The 16,497-nt window shown below is 37.6% G+C and overlaps 1 protein-coding gene across 4 annotated transcripts in view; it reads right to left on the bottom strand.

Moving 5' to 3' along the window:
• Positions 1–627: 627 nt before the first annotated feature.
• Positions 628–16,497, bottom strand: part of MSH3 (mutS homolog 3) — a 112,116-nt gene continuing 96,246 nt past the window's right edge. For all 4 annotated transcript variants that reach the window (XM_042822899.1, XM_042822902.1, XM_042822900.1 and 1 more), the window contains 4 exons: positions 8,319–8,505; positions 7,990–8,119; positions 5,349–5,523; positions 628–1,829 (listed from right to left, as the gene is read on the bottom strand). In XM_042822899.1, coding sequence (XP_042678833.1) covers positions 1,685–1,829; positions 5,349–5,523; positions 7,990–8,119; positions 8,319–8,505 — 637 coding nt within the window. In that variant the 3' untranslated portion in view covers positions 628–1,684. The remainder of the gene's footprint in view (positions 1,830–5,348; positions 5,524–7,989; positions 8,120–8,318; positions 8,506–16,497) is intronic.

Raw genomic sequence — 16,497 nt, 5'->3', positions numbered from 1 at the left:
ATCACAGACATTAAGAAACAAGATGCTGTCATTGCTTTGTACTTGCTGGTACGAGCAGGTCAGCAACACCTTAGCTCCTCACCCACTGTGTTTCCTTATTTTTCTCAGAATGCAACCAGGTATTTTTTCTTGTCAGAGCACAGCCTGAATGCTCCCTTGAAGGCAAAGAGAGTCTTAGTAAAAGCACATCTAGTGCGTGCAGGAAGTCAGCAATGGTTGATTAAAGTCTTTGAAGGTGAAGGTCAGGGGTCGTTAGCTCCAGCGCAGGGTGTCTGTGCTAATCAGTAACAGGGAATTACTTTAATTGTGCTCTGCAATGTGTGGCATACTTAAACACGCATGTATAACTGCAGCACAACGAGCAGCTTTCTTTTACAGCTCTTCCTGTTTAGTCAAATACACGGCAGATCTAGAAGGAGATGCCATTATTGATTGCTGCTGTTGAGCAGCAGATAAACTGTTTGTTTAAAAGATTCTCTGTAATTCGAGGGAGAACATGGAAAAAAGTCCTATGTTAGCAGTTCCTTATGACAAGTAATAAAAACTCCATTCTTCTGTACACAATTCTTTAAATAGGAAAGACTACTTGTCTGCAAATGACATAATTTCATATTCATCTGACATGCCTCATTTTGACACAAGAAACCTTCATTATATTTATTGAAATCATCAGAAAGTTTCATCTGTCTTAAAGATGACAAACCCCATTTTAGTATTTTCTTTATAGCAAAACCTAGATATTTTACTGAAATTCTTCTCATTTTATAAAATGCTTTTTTAAAATATAACACTGCATGATATTAGCAAAATCTCTTTGCTAACAATTAAGTACGTGAATGCCATTATTCATTTTCACAACAAGATGCTCCACTTAGTTGGATTTATGAAGAAAAACCACTAATTTGGACAGCAAATTCCTATGTGAAATTTCCTTGAAACTTGAAAATTGCAAACAAAAAAATTTTAAATATTTCCATTTTTTCCAGCTTTATGCTGGGGGTTTGAGTTGCATAGTTTGAATCACCCATTTCAGCTCTTGTTACCATATCTGGAGTAAAAAGGAAGTGGGCAGGGATGAGAATGAAGGAGAGGGAAGCAGAAATGCAGTCAGTGCATGTTTTGTGTCTTTGAAGGTTACACAAAGCATCATCATTAATGTCATCAGTAGAAGGCAGACCCATCCAGCTGTATAACACACACATTCTTAAATTCATTGTGTACATCAAACTTAAGGGGTGCTTTACATAAACAATTGTAAATGCATTAGAATGAGAAAAAAATCAGTTCATATTATTTGTTCTTCCCACTTGCACATCAGTACAGCATAGTCAGGATTCAGTTACATTTTCACAATGCAGAGAATTATTTCAGTAGAAATTGAAGTACAATAAAGTTAAAATCCATTATTTTATTTATAAAACATGAATCTAATAATTTACCAACATAATTTTCCATGTTTTCTATACATATTCTAAACTTAATCCAATACAATTTTGCAATTAAGGAAAACACTTCAGGGAAGGAATATGGAGTGAGAAAATTACGATCAGGTAGTGGATGTGGATATAAGGCACCATATCACAGCACAGCATCTCTTATCTCTGGAAAAGCAGAGAAGCCAACTCCATGCACCTACATCTATATACACACTGATAGAATCTATTACTCTCCACACTTATATTTTCTATCTGCAGTATTTTCCATCTTTAAGCATGATCTGAGGATTAAAATGTGTCCTTTCATCTCCAGGCTCACACATATTTCTCCATTTTTCTAGTTCCTGAGAATCATTTATTTTCCATGCTTCGGCAAAAGACTTCAGCTTTTTTCTGAGGGGAAAAAAAAGTCGTTCAAAATATGGACCCACTTTTAAATTAAGAACATCACCTCCTTGAAAGCCTTACAGTCATCTGCAAAATTTTATACACAGTCAAAAACAGCAGTCATTGCTCAAAATGTTGTATTATCCATAAGCAATCAATGAACATTTTCTTACATGTATCCCATCTATAGAGTATTCAACAATGTAATTTTACAAATAACTTATTATACCAGATAAAAAATAAAGACGGAATACAACACCCAGAAAAAGTAAATCATTAAAGGAAATAAATAGCTGTGCAAACCACAGAGCACCTTTGGCTTGCACATTTTATACTGCACATTTCTAGGAGCTGTGCAATGAAGGAATCAATAAAAGGGGTAACACATGTCCAAAATCACTGAGTAGTCATCTTTCCTATTTTCTTTTCAAATTCTTTTCAATATCAGAAGGACTGATAAGCACTGTGACAAGTAAACAAGTCATTTAAAATAGGTTAACAGACATTCCTGATGACAAAGATGTCAAGACTGGATGGAATTACCCAGTGGATTTTCTTAGATAATATGAAAATGATTTGAGAAAATAAGACAAGGCAGCTGGCCTGTGGCTGTTGTGACAGCACTTGTACACTGCTATGAACAGGTCTGAGTTGGATTCACATGACAATTTTTATGTCCTATCACTGATACACCATAGCAAAGCTCCTGCCCATTTTTAAAGGTGTTAATGTATCTTTGGAGAGGAGGTAGAGAAGAAAACATCGAATCGTAGAATGGTTTGGGTTGGAAGGAACCTCAAGGATCATCTAATTCCAACGCCCTGGCAGGGCTGCCAATCACTAGGCCAAGCAGTAGACCAGGCTGCCCAGGGCCCTATCCGACCTGGCCCTGAACATCTCCAGGGATGGGGCATCTGCAGCCTCTCTGGGCACTCTGCCAGGGTCTCATCACTCTCTGTGATAAAATTTCCCAATATCTACCCCAAATTTCCCCTCTTCTAATTTAAAGCTGCTCCCCCTTGTCCTGTTGCCATCAGACAATGTAGACAGTTGATTTCCCTCCTGATTATAATCTCCCTTCAAACGCTGCAGGCTGCAGTGAGGTCTCTCTGCAGCTCTCTCTTCCCCAGAGTGAACATGCCCAGCTCCCTCAGCATCTTTGTAGGAGAGGTGCTCCAGCCCTATGAGCATCTTGTATTCTTTGGATCCTCCCTGAAATCTCCACATTGTGGCGATAACAGAAAGTGAAGAATAGGCAAAAATTTGCACTGCAGGAATGATACAGAAGAGGTCAAACCCAGTGCTTCAGCAATGGCTGTGTGGAGGAGTGCCTCACCCTGTGCACAGCCCTGTCTCTCTCTCAAGAGACGAACCCACCTTCAGGTGGAGCTGATGCTGTGGGCGGCAGGGCCGCAGCCTCACCCCGCTGCCTGAAGGAAGCACCTCCTCCCTCCCACACCAGGTAGCACCACCCGCTCTCCTCACACATCAGACAGCTGAACTGGTATGGCAGGGAGTGAAGAAATGGCTTTTCCAGCTGGATCGCATCCAGAAAGCTGTGCACTCCAGTGGGGCAGGAGGCTCGGGCAGGGCTCAGGCCTCAGCCACCAGCCAGGGTGAAGGACCCGCTGCAGGCACGGGTGACATATTTATTCTTTTCCTTTGTAAGAACACCAGCAAACTGCACACCAAAAACCAAAATACAGATGGCAGCGTACACACTGAAAAGCTGAAAAATGTCACACAATTAAGTCCTGTAATTATGCTTACCCACTCAGCCCTGGTCCTACCCCTACTGTGCACTGCAGATCAGTCTTCTAATTACATCATGACATACTATTTTCACTGCTCATAGGTTCTGTATGCAGTTATCTACATTTTTGGCAGTGGAGGCATGCTAGAACTCTATTTCTGCCCTGTGATTTTGACAGAATGGAAATTACACTGTCACATTCTATTACTTCTCTTCTAAATTATATTACACAATAACTCCGGCCTTCCAGCTCACATTCTCACCTTTCTGGAAAATATTTTTTCTAGATCTAGAATCCTATATATCTTCTAACAGAGTTATGGAGTTGCTAGTAATTTGGCATTTTACTTTTGTAAATAATGGACCACTATTCCCAATGAGCAAAAGCTACCACGTTATTTTCCCCACAAACTGTCATGAATCTTCCACAGAGCTTTTTATTTTATTTTATTTTGCTTTCTTAGGAATGGATAAAAAACAGTGCTAAGCACTACATATTATTTAGCATCAAAAGAACTGTCTGCACTTACAAATAACTAGTGAATAACAACAAAAGGTGGAAATGCATATGAATACTATGCATATGTTTACACCTGAAATAAGTACATAATATTACAGGACTTAAAAAGGCGATGCTATTTAATACACATGAATTTTCCTGAATAGTTGAGTAGATGAGGCACACACATTCCTAAATGAAACCTGGTTCTCAAAGAAATACTAAAATCTCAACTTTCAGTAAAATGAGGTTTGTTTCAAGGGCACTCAATGTATAACAAATGTTTAGTTTTAAGTTAAAATAGCAAAAACACAAAAATACCAGCATTTATCTCTACATTATATGCAGATTGCTCCGAAAGTAATGCTTCCTATTTATTTCCATGGAAACTACAACAGATACAAAAAGCAAAAGAACGTAACTTGGTAGAAGAAATTCTCAGCTCCAAAACACTCTTTTTTCAACATAGTCACCACCATTTTTGCCAACAATAAGCAAGAGTCTGCCCTGGTTGGTCTCTATAAAATTTACCAAGAGATAGTGAACCTCTATGAGTGCCATATTTTTTCTACATGGAAAAATTCAATGATACACCTCTGCTTCATAAGTTTTTCCCTGTCAGACACCATTCTGTCAGACAGCTCCTCTGCAGCCATTTGTCACACAGCAACATTTAGCAGGGTATTGGTGGGAAGGTTCAACTTCTAGTGTCATCCCACCAATATCCACCTCTGACCTCATGAGCCAACATCATAAATTAGAAGGTATTACTTTTGGAGCAACCACTGTAGCATGCAAATAAAATTTGAAGTTTAAAAGTGAATATGTGTTATGAATTAAATCTATTTATATCTTCGCCATCACTATTATAAGAGAAACTGATATTAGTAGATGTACTTCAAATACATCTATCAGAATTTCTTCCTGAAAAAAGTGACAATAATACCTTTAAAAAAATAAGCTTGCTAGTATTTGCTTTAAGAAAAAAAATATATATATTCCCAGCTTTAGTTCAATGTGCTCTTGATGTTTCTTTTTGAATCGTGATGAAGTGGGTAGCAATTAACCTCTGACACAGTAGCTTATCACAAAATCCAAAGATTTAATAGAAATTGATAGCATAATTTATCAAGTATTTTTGAAAGTTTTGTTTCACTTTCTCTTTCCTGAAGGAATATTATATATGTAAAATAGCTCTCATGGCTCTTTTTAACGTACATTCAGAGTGAAATGCACTTCCATTCACACCTGGAAGACACCTGATTGTTCTCACCTTTTCATATTCACCAGTCTCTCTAACTCCTTTGATTTGTGAGCTGCCTTCTTCAAGATTTCTTCAGGAATATCTGCCAGTTTGGCAACATTTAGCCCATAGCTTCTTGCAGTGACTCCTTTAGTTATTTGATAAAGAAAAGTGATAAATTCAGGATTCTCTTCCTCTTCAAATCCTAAAAAATAAAACAAAAATCAGGTCCCTCTGTTTTATTTATAATATGCAGTATATCCAGTGCCTGAAATAGCAAAGAATTGGTTTTATTATCATTGATGCTCCCTGTGATATTAATTTCATTGAACGTATGAAAAATAAAAACGTTTCCTTGAGTTCACATTTTACCTGTACACAGTCAGTGGGAAAAAAATGTTTTACTATAGTTTTATCAGGTGTCTTATTAGACAGAAGCATGTGCATGGGTGTGTGTGTATAAAACATAAAGAGTATTTTTATGTCAGGTTCATTAGTTATGCTGCAACTTGGATATTACAACTCATATCTATGAAATACAATAAAGGAAGCGTCCATAATCCTGCAGTCAAGAATCAGTATCCTATCTGTACAGCACAGCAAAATGTTAGCTGCCTGCCAGTAGCTTAGGAGCTCCAGAAGGTTCTTATGGAAGCCCAAACATACAGCCAGTGAATTCTTTTATTCCATGGCAATAAGATGAAAATATAAGAGCCAACACAATAAATCTGGTTATTCCCTTCCCTTTTCTCTTCGGGCATCCTTTTAAAATTTCTGCACAATCTAGGCCTTGTGTTAAGAGCAGAAAAAATATGATGTCAGTCACTGTCCTTCATTCTTCTGTTTTGAAAATGTAAGCTTTTGGGAACTGAAGATTTCCATAAATGCTAATGACTCAAGCTGATTTGATCTGAGTGCTCCAAGCCAAAGATTGGCAAAAAATGTGCCATAAATCTCATCTTAAGTAGAACAATTAAAACATTAAGACCACAGACATAGGAGCCAAAAATACAGGCAAAGTAAGAAATGTAGACATGCTGCTGCTCCCATGTTCTGCTTCCTGGAGTTTTAACAGTGAAGATTACATATGGCCTGAAGGTTCAGGCCAATAAACATTGAAAGAAAGAAGGCTGAAGCAACACATTACGAAATAAAGTGCAGGGTTTCAGAAACACAGTAGATAAGGAAAGGTAAGTACTGAGCATCACCTTAATTGCCTGAGAATACCAGAGATGAACAGTCAGTTAATGAATTGTCTGTGAAAAGATATGCTGTATGCTGATGCTTTTAACCACAAACATGGGCACTGCCAGACAGCGTTAAGGACAACAGTGCTTTAAACAATCTCAGCTCTGGTTAGCACCTATTTCAGGAATCCCTGCCTTTAAAATTAAACAGAATATAACAGATAAAATTTCCCTCCAGATTTCAAGATTCCCTCCCTTTAAAAACTCCATCTGAAGCTAAAGAGTTTCTGTGTTTAATTAAATTAAAATTAAAAAAAAAAACAAAAAAACTAAACAAAAAACTAGAAGTGATATAGAGAACATGCCATTACTTCGCAAAATGGGAAAACCAGAATAAGAACAGAATTTTCAAATGTCTGAGTAAAGCCAACAATATCAGGAAAACAGCCAAAGAACTTTGTGTAGAAGAAAGTTCTACATCACAAATCTGGTTTAAGTTTGGAAGCTGTGTGAGTACATAAACACAGTGGATAAACCCTATGTTGATTTTCAGAATGCTTCTGAGAAGTGTCCTGCATCAAAGTGTCCTCTTCTAAAAACCAAGCAGCCATGATCCACAAGGAAGGCCTTTACTTATTATTTGCCTTTGCAAATAATTGGCTAGCAGACAAGTAATGCTGAGTCAGTTCACACTGTGAGGAGAGACTGAGGAAAGGATCATCACGCAGAGCTGCTTACCTTATCCATTACCAAACAGAGAAAAAGGGCAGGCAGTAAAGTGACAGACTGCACTGAAAATACTATCTAATCCACACCAACAGTGACAAGAAGAACCACTGTGACCCTCCTGTCTGATAAAAACAAAGGTGAATGGGATTAAGATAAGCAACATACAAAATTAGGCATGGGACTGAAACAGGAAACAGAGATTATGAGATTATTCTCTTTGAATTCAAGAACTGGGACCATCAACTGAAACTACATGTTTCAAAACTGTCTCAAAATAAACAAGAGGAGGTGGTTCTTCTCATAATGCAGTGTTCAGTTTTGGAGCTCTTTGACACAGCAGGATGAAGATGCTAAAAGTATACATGGATACAAAGGGAGGCTGGACCTCATTAAAAATAAATCCATAGATTCAAAAACAAACAAACCAACAAAACAGAAAACCCCTCAACCAACAAATGTTTGGTGACAGTGGGATCTTTTAGAGAGAGCTGCCATATGTTTGATCCCTAATCCCTACTCCCTAATCCTCAGTTATTTGGCTACCGTGAGAAGCTGGACGCTAGGCTGGGTGAATCTTTGATCTGACCCAGCTCAGTCATCCTTGTATTAACTGTGAAAGAGAAATGATTGTTTAGTTTTCAAGCCTCTAAAATTGAGAGTGCAGACTGATACTTCAGTGTGTGCAGTACATAGCAGCTACTACAACTTCTGCCTCTGCCTGAAGTGCCAGAATATCAGATAAATTTATACGGTACCTTTCTGTTCAGCACTTTCTTCCTCATTCACCAAGAAAGCCATATGGTAATTACCAACTTTTTCTGGATACACTTTTTCTAGCTCACAAACTGAAGGATAGTGAGTGACAAACAATGTTAGTGACTCCACCTACAATAAAGAGATTGACACATAAGGTTTAATTTGTTTTCAAACACAACTTAGCACTGGTATTCTTCACACATAAGCCCTTGCACTGAGTTAAGACATAGCATATTTCTACAACAGTGGAACACAGACCATGTCAAAGTCAACCCGCAAAAATACAGGCTGAAAAAGTGTTCACAAGCATGTCAGATTGACTACTTACATCTGTAATAAAATGTTCAAGTGTAGCATAAGCAATAGCAATTCCATCATGCGTGCTAGTTCCTCTTCCCAGTTCGTCCAAAATTACCAGTGATCTTGAAGTTGCTTTTCTTATTATCTCAGCAGTGTCTGTCAGTTCTTCCATAAAGGTACTTTGGCCTTTGTAAATGTTATCTGCAGCACCCATTCTGCATTGGGATATGAAACAGATCAATTTATTGAGTTCAAGTGAGGACCAGATTCAACAAAAAAAAGATCATGATCATGAAATCAGTTTGCTATAAAACTCCTGAGCAAAAAAATAGGCAAAACATTCACTTTCCAAGAGCACATGATGTAGATGAGAGGAACTGAAGGACTGAATGGTCTGGAAAAAAAGAGTTAATGTACCATTAAATAAAAGCTTGCATGCATTTCTCAAGACATCAGTTTACACAGACCCTGTGGTCTTCTGGAGGAGGTCAGGCTGTAAGGACAACAGGGAACTTTTGTGTGTCATCAATAATGTAGTCTTAAGGCAAGACAGTAGTGTACTGTCATACAGACAGCAAATGCAGCATCTCGTGCCAACTACAGAAACTGGGGGAAAACGAGAACGCAGACAGGTGGGTGTTTCTTAGCATAGAATCCTTCCACATGGAGAAGCTGCACAAAGTGGCCTGCTCTTCCCTTTAGAATGGACCCTGACAATCCAGACCTGTCAGCTCACTGGGACTCCAGCAAAGGTAGCTGTGAAAAGGATTTTCATTTCCCCTTTGGTTTGACTTTGCAGTTTGCGTATTTATAAATGCTACATCCGCAGTTATCAAATAGTAACACTCCCATGAAGAAATACAGTGGAAACTCATTTTCCCAGGTATTTGTGCATCCAGCAGATGAAGCGTTTAGGTCCTTCAAGCACTATAAAAATAACGATTTCTTCGAATTACAAACTTTAGGAGAATGATTTTCTCCTCATCCATTTATGTAACTGTCCTTCGACTTACCTCCTCTGCGTGCTGCACAAATGGGCATGCATGCACACACACTTTCTGTCGTGCCTCACAAAACTTTTAATGCTGTTGCAGGTTCATGTAACCTCCAGTCCCTGTATTCTGTTTCAAATGGTGAAATCACAGTTTTAACCTCAGAAACCTGATAATAATTTACTGTATTTTTCTTTTCTTGTGCAGGTTTCCTTACTTACTCAGTGACTACACTGTCTACCTGCAAGAAAGAACATTTCCTTCCCCCATATATGCTTTTCAATTACATTAATCACATCACAATGTCACTTCTGAGATAGCTTATCATTAGCAATCCACTGTGCAGAGCTGTAAAAATGGGTTTGCTCGCTCTCATCAGCCAACAATATAGTTACATATAAGCCACACTGATTTAAAGAAAACTGACTCACAGGCTTAACATATTACATTTTCAAATATAACAGTTGGCCACAATGGTATTTAAAGCCAATCAAGTCCTGAAAGAGAATCCCAGTATAGCTTTTTGCTTTCAGTATTTTGCAGCATCTCTCCAATGTAATTGCTTTTGTTGCCTCCAGAAGCACTAGCAAGATTCTCATCATTTTAGGAGTATCTTATAATTCTAAGAGTAATTATTGACTACCAAGACCACAGACTAACAGATTGAACACTGTACCATTCTGCTTGCTATATATCCTCCAGTTCCTATCCTGAAAATTTTGCATAGTGGCATATGTAACTTAACAATTAGCAAATCTTCAACTATAAATGAACTTATTTAGGTTGGAGATGGGCATTATGATGTCATGTGCACATCAAGTTCTTAGCTACTTTTTAATGTACATGCATTTGCATACACACACAGTGGGTATACTCCCACATATTCCAATAAAAAAGGAGATTTTGCACATAATTCAGTTAAATTAATTTAAAGTTTAATTAACTTAAATATCGCTGAATTTCTCACTGTCCTATAACCTCCCCAGCACATTTTCTGTTTTGGTTAAGACATCACTTACTATTGCAAAATTAAACAATCCCCATTTATTGCACTACAGCTCTGCAGCTTACAGAGCAGAATATAAATTAGATGTGTTTTTAAGGCTGTGAACTACAAATAAGTTTACCAGAAAGATAAATACTCTTTATGTCTATAAAATCCATGGAGTTACAATAGGTAACTTTAACCTTAGTTTCCAACCCTGGTATTACCAGTATTATTATTTCAGCATTTTTATTTGTCTTTTCATTCCAGAGACAGCACCTCTTTAGCCAGTCAGCCTGTTCTGCACCAGTGAAGACTACAATGAGAGTCCTGTTACATTTCTTTCTGTGATTGCATCACAGAGCCCTCAGAATAATATGGTCGTTTTGAATCTAATTTGTATTTGAGAAAATAATTTTCAGAACTTCCTTGTTGAATGCTTAAGATATAAAATGAAATGACTATTATCTTCATCTGGTACAAAAAAGGCAGGGATCTCCTGGAGAGAAGTCCACAGAGGGCCACGAAGATGATAAAGGGCCTGGAGCAACTCTCTTATGAGGGAAGGCTGAGCGACCTGTGTCTGTTCAGCCTTGAGAAAAGAAGACTCAGAGGGGACCTGATCAATGTCTGTGAATATCTAGGGTGTGGGAGGCAAAGTGTCGAGGCCAGACTCTTTTCAGTGTGCGAGGTGATAGGACAGGGAGAAATGGCCACAAACTGGAGCACAGGAAGTTCCACACCAAGTGCGTAAGAACTTCACGGTGAGCACTGGGACGGGCTGCCTGGAGAGGTTGTGGAGTTCCTTCTCTGGCGATATTCAAGACCCATGTGGACACTTACCTGTGCAGCCTGGTCCAGGCAGTCTGCTTTGGCAGGGGTTTGAACTAGATGTTCTTTGGATTTATAGTTTAATGTGTTTTGTCTCCTATGTGTTTTCATGCATCAAAACATTATGCCTCTTTGGTTTTTTGTTGTTTTGTTTTGTTTTTTTAATTAATAATGTTGAATGGAATTCAAATGACTTGTTATCAGACACCCTGTATTTTATAATTAGGATGCTTATATTTCTGAAATTGTTGGGTTAGAAAAGTTAAACAACAAAAAAAAAAGGTTACAGATACTATTCTAAGTCTTCAAGTTGCCGGCACTTCATTATTTGTTTTTGTTGTTCATTTTGGTTTGGTTTGGTTTTTGCTCCTCCTGCAAGATTCCTACATTGTGATCAGGTACTTTCCTAAATTTTATTTTTACATCAAAATAACCATTTGATTAGATTTATCACCACGTTAGAAAACAATACAATGAAATGTACCAAGAATAATAAGTGGTCCTTACTACAATGATAAAGACATGTAATGTATTATCCAAATTTTCTTTTCTTCTCTCTTTCCTAATTAGAAATACTAATTAAAAAAAAGAGAGGGAAAAAAGCATACAATAAGTCACAAAAGAAAACTATTAGAGCAAAAACAACACCACTCACCCTCATTAACTCTACCTGTTAAAACACCAGCTGCTGGAAGTGGTGACATAGTTAATACAAAAACTTCAATTTCTGCTATAGAATTTCTAACATCTACTTTCAGGAAAATTACTGCATTCTGCCCACAAAGAACATGCAGACATCCAACGTGAGAAGTGCCTCCTTAGTGCTGGCAAGAGATCTATCACTTCTCTGCAAATGCAGTTTGGCTGGAAACCACTGGTTATGATGTCTCTTTGATAGCCAACCAAATTTTATAAAATTAAAAACTCTTCTTCTCATAATATTCAACATATTTATTACGTAAAGAAAAAATACTGGGAAGTATTATTCCGTTTCAGCATTTGGCTTCCAGTGCTGAGGATTCTTGTCTAGAATCTCAGTAAAAAACAATAGAGACACAATATTTACATGAATTAATTTTTTGAAGGATAAGTTATGTGATAGGCAGTGCTAGCTGGCTTTATATAAATCAGTTCGCTCTACATGCTTAACCTGTACGTGACCCCTTGGAGGAAAAGATACTGATTTCCTTTCTTGGCAGTAGCAGCATTTTAACCTGCTTTCCTGAGTCAACACATGCACACAACCGTGACCTTTACAGATCAAGTGTGCACTGTTGTGGGAAGGTATGCTATGACATTTTGTCCTAAGGGACTCTCAATACTGAGAATTTGCAAATGATAAAATGTAAGATGCCATCATTCAGAAATCCTTAGAATTAAAATAGCAGAACTGTTTTTCTTTGTATCCAAAGAATTTTTATGAACCCACTATCCATTTAAAATCACTCTCAGCAGTCATGAACTCACTGCATTTAAAGCCACTATGTGGCTCTGAAAGTTACCTTCAAGTTTGGTGCTTTTAAACTTTCGATCAGTCAGCCAGATCTATGTTCTCTGACAGCCATTTTGTGAAAAATCTGTATGGAGGGTGGAAATGAAATTGAGGCAACTGAGCTCTTCTTGGAGATCCTTCACTCAGTGCCCTGCAATCACTGCTCTCAAAAACCAGAGGTCCTGGAGAAGCATGCAGACTTGCAGACCAGAGATGGCTTACAGTGGTGTGTGACAACACTATTTTGGAATAAATAATAGAGGTCCCCCAGAAAACAGCATCTGCTTTGCACTAGCAGCCCTGAGTTAAAAGTCACAATGTGCAGATTAAACCTGAAATGGCCCCAGTGCAACAGACAGCAGTAAAAAAGTGAACATCTCAAGCAGAGAAATCCATCTGAAACTCAGAAGCTTCTACTTAAGGTTTTTTGCCATGTTTTTGTTTAAAATAAGTTGTCCAATATGCTGTGTGTTAATTCTACAACAAAAGACACAGTATGGACCCTATTATTTTAATGTTCTTTTGTATTAGTCTGAATCCCTTGCAGTGTTTGTGAAAATGAAAAGCAGCAGTCTGAGGTCAACTGGTGGTAATAAAAAGCAACCAAGCAAAAAAGCAACCAAGAAAACTCAGAAGTTTAACTTCCAGAAGTTAACAGAAGGCCTACTTCCACATCCCAATTCCATTTTTCATTCCCAGTTTGTTAAATACTTCTTATTGAAGAAAAAAAAGAATCTCAAGGCTTTTTCACCTTAACTGTAGGAAGCTGCTCTTGCCTCGAAGTTCATCTAACTAAAATACTGGAGAAATGAAAACTGTTCCTATTGCAGAATAGCAAATCTAGTTAGTATAGTGTCTCTACAGATCACCTCTGCAGGTGATCAAGAAAATGCATTCAGGTTTCTAGGCATGGTTTAATTTTCCAGAGATCAGAATTTGAAATCAGACTTCTACTCGGAATATACTTATAGTCAAATTATTTATTCATCAAGAGCAACTAGCACACAACAGAATTACTCTTTTCTCTGAGATTATCTCAAATAGAAGGTGTAGAACAACATGTTCACAGCAATGACAAAGACATTCCTTCTCTGACTGAAAAACACAAATAAAATATACTCATAATGCGACTTTATAATGTCACTCACTGTCTTCTCAAACAAAACCCTTCAAAATGTCACTTCAGAGCTCACTGTATTTGAACAGGTGCTATTTAAACTAAAATAAGTATTCTGAAGAAAGAAAGGAACAGCTGGGGTCTTGCCTTAGACTTCATCCCTCTGCTTGCATAGGGCTTTTCTCAGCAATATGTTTTTGATCAGCAATACAGTTACTCCTTAAAAAAGAAACAAAAAACAATTTCCTAAGAACTGCTTCATATTCTTTGCAGAAAACACTCTTTTCAGCTGCAGTTTCTTACTTGGTCTCTGCACAAAGAAGTTGGAAAAATGTGAGTAATTAGCTCAAGAAGATGCTGATGGGAACAGAAAGCCTTGATATTGATCCTGATATGAATGGAAGAACACAACCATAATTTCATTTCAACATCTGTGTACAACTTCTCCCACTGTGTTAGTTTTATTACTTTCTGTTAGGCACTAAGCTGTAAATTTAATTAACCACTGTTTTAAGTGACAAATTAATGGCAAGATTTAATATTAACACATTAAGCTATGGGGCCATTTCCACACCTTTTTCATATTCCTCAAGAAAATATTATAAACAAAATAAAACACAGTCTTGCCCTCTTTACTGTAAGCAACATTTCAGATTTCTCATGTTAAAAATTGGTCTGCCAAGAAAATGAAAACAGATGTCTTTAACTGAGGACAGTCAGGTTGACTAGTGCAAGTCCTCTCCTACCAACACCAAATACCCAACACCATCAACCAGGACAATCATTTTGTTTTGCCCATGACAGCAAATTGAAACTGTGGGTATTTCTGAAACACTCAGCCCACTACACACAGTGCTACTATATGAGTAACCCACATCACACATTCTAACTCCTGGCTTATTTCTATTCTACAGTGACAATTTATCTAGAAATCCACAGAAGATTGTAAGAGTTCACTGGTAAGAAACTAACGCTTCACACTCCCCCATAGAGTACTGGTAAATCATTTACTTCATTTCCATCAAACTATTGCTTATTAAAACAAAAAACTGACAGTATCACAAAACATAACAGAAATTTCAATTACAGAATTTAAAAAAAAACCCAAACAACAGAAACTAAGTATGACAAGATGCACTGTTTTCAGGATGTTTGTTATTTTTGTGCAGTCCACACTCAGCTTCCAAAAAGTAAACGTGTGTGAAATTACATGGACAACAGTGATAGAAATTTGTCATAATACAAACTTATGTACAGTCAACATGCATGTGCATACGTGGTCAACTGTTTCTACAACTGTTTATTAGCAAATTAAATAATTATCCATGGTACATTACCTAATTTTAAAAGAACAGTTGTTGAAAAGCATGCATTACAAACTTAGTGTCTGAATAATATTTATTTTGTAAATTGCTATTGAGGTACGATATTCTCAATCACTGGCAAATTAATGAAACCAGTAAAACCTACAACCACCAGTCCAAATTGATATTTATACTAAGTTTCACAATCTTGTTCTTATCATTTTTTTTCCCGTGTCATAGAATCATAGAAAGGGTGGAAAGGACCTGCAAGATCATCCAGTCCAACCGTCTCCTCATCACCATTGCTACCACAAGCACTAAACCACACCACGCAGATCCTCATCCAGGCCCCTCTTGAACACTGCCAGTGATGGCGACTCCACCACCTCCCTAGGAAGGCCATTCCAGTGCCTGGACCACTCTCTGAGAGAAAAAGCTTTTCCTCATGCCATTAAGTAACTGAAGAAGCCCATACAAGTCATTACATAATGACAACTTTTTATCTTTTACATCTGGTCAGCAATGGTCTGCTGCACATAGACAAGATGAATCTAATAGATCAGCTTTCAGGATGTGAGCTGCAATGTTTTTGTGGTAAGCCATGGGAAATAAACATCCACGAATTGCAATGAACATTCAACAGTTTAGAAGTTTCACATCAACTGACTGAACTGAGTTCAGAGGAGGCAATGCCAGCCTTATCAATATAATCCCTGAATGACCAGAATGTAATCCTCTCACTTCTGATGATTTACAATGCAACATAAATTCATCTGTTCTCGGGAAAAGCTTTTGCTAGGTTCCGCATTCAGACTGCGAAATCTGGCAGTGCAGGCAGAGTGCAGTGAAAGACCAATACTCAAAGGAAAAGAAGCTTTGTGAAGGTCCCATTAAGGAACAGAAACTCCAAAAACGTGACCTTGATTTCTCTGTACGAAACATTTAGATAACATGTAGTTAACAACATCCACATTTTATTGACGGTCAAGAGCAAGAACAGATTAAAAATACAATGAGATAAGTGTCTATTTGCAAGACATCAATGTCAGCTCAAAGAAACTGAAAAAAAGTGATGAAGGCAGAAGACACAACTTTAAAACACGTGTAGGTTTACACTTGCTACTCTTGGATTCCACTGAGGGAACTCAAGGTAATTAAGTTAATGTGCACATGTAGCTGAAGGATTGAGGCCAAGGGAGGATTAAAAAGCAGGAGCTATAGCAACAGACCAGGGACAATAGCTGAAGCATTCAGCAGAAGTGAACTTTTCCCCTTTAGACCTTTGGATACTACAGAAAATCCAGTTCAAATCGTGACCAGGTTAAATTCTAGCCTTGTTGAGTTTTAGAAAGGTTGGCGCCTATTTCAAGAAGGAAGCTTCAACCTGACTGTAAAACAGCTGATCAATTTCATTGGCATTTTTTTTCTTTTTTTTTTCCCCCACCATATGCCATTATAACCCTAGCAGTTTCTTTTTAAGGACAAT

Source organism: Centrocercus urophasianus, unplaced genomic scaffold (genome assembly GCF_019232065.1).
Source record: "Centrocercus urophasianus isolate 14NV4802_14NV808 unplaced genomic scaffold, USGS_Curo_1.0 seq_21, whole genome shotgun sequence".
Classification (NCBI taxonomy): domain Eukaryota; kingdom Metazoa; phylum Chordata; class Aves; order Galliformes; family Phasianidae; genus Centrocercus; species Centrocercus urophasianus.
Note: the sequence above shows the minus strand (reverse complement) of the source record. Positions and strands in the feature narration are given on the sequence as shown.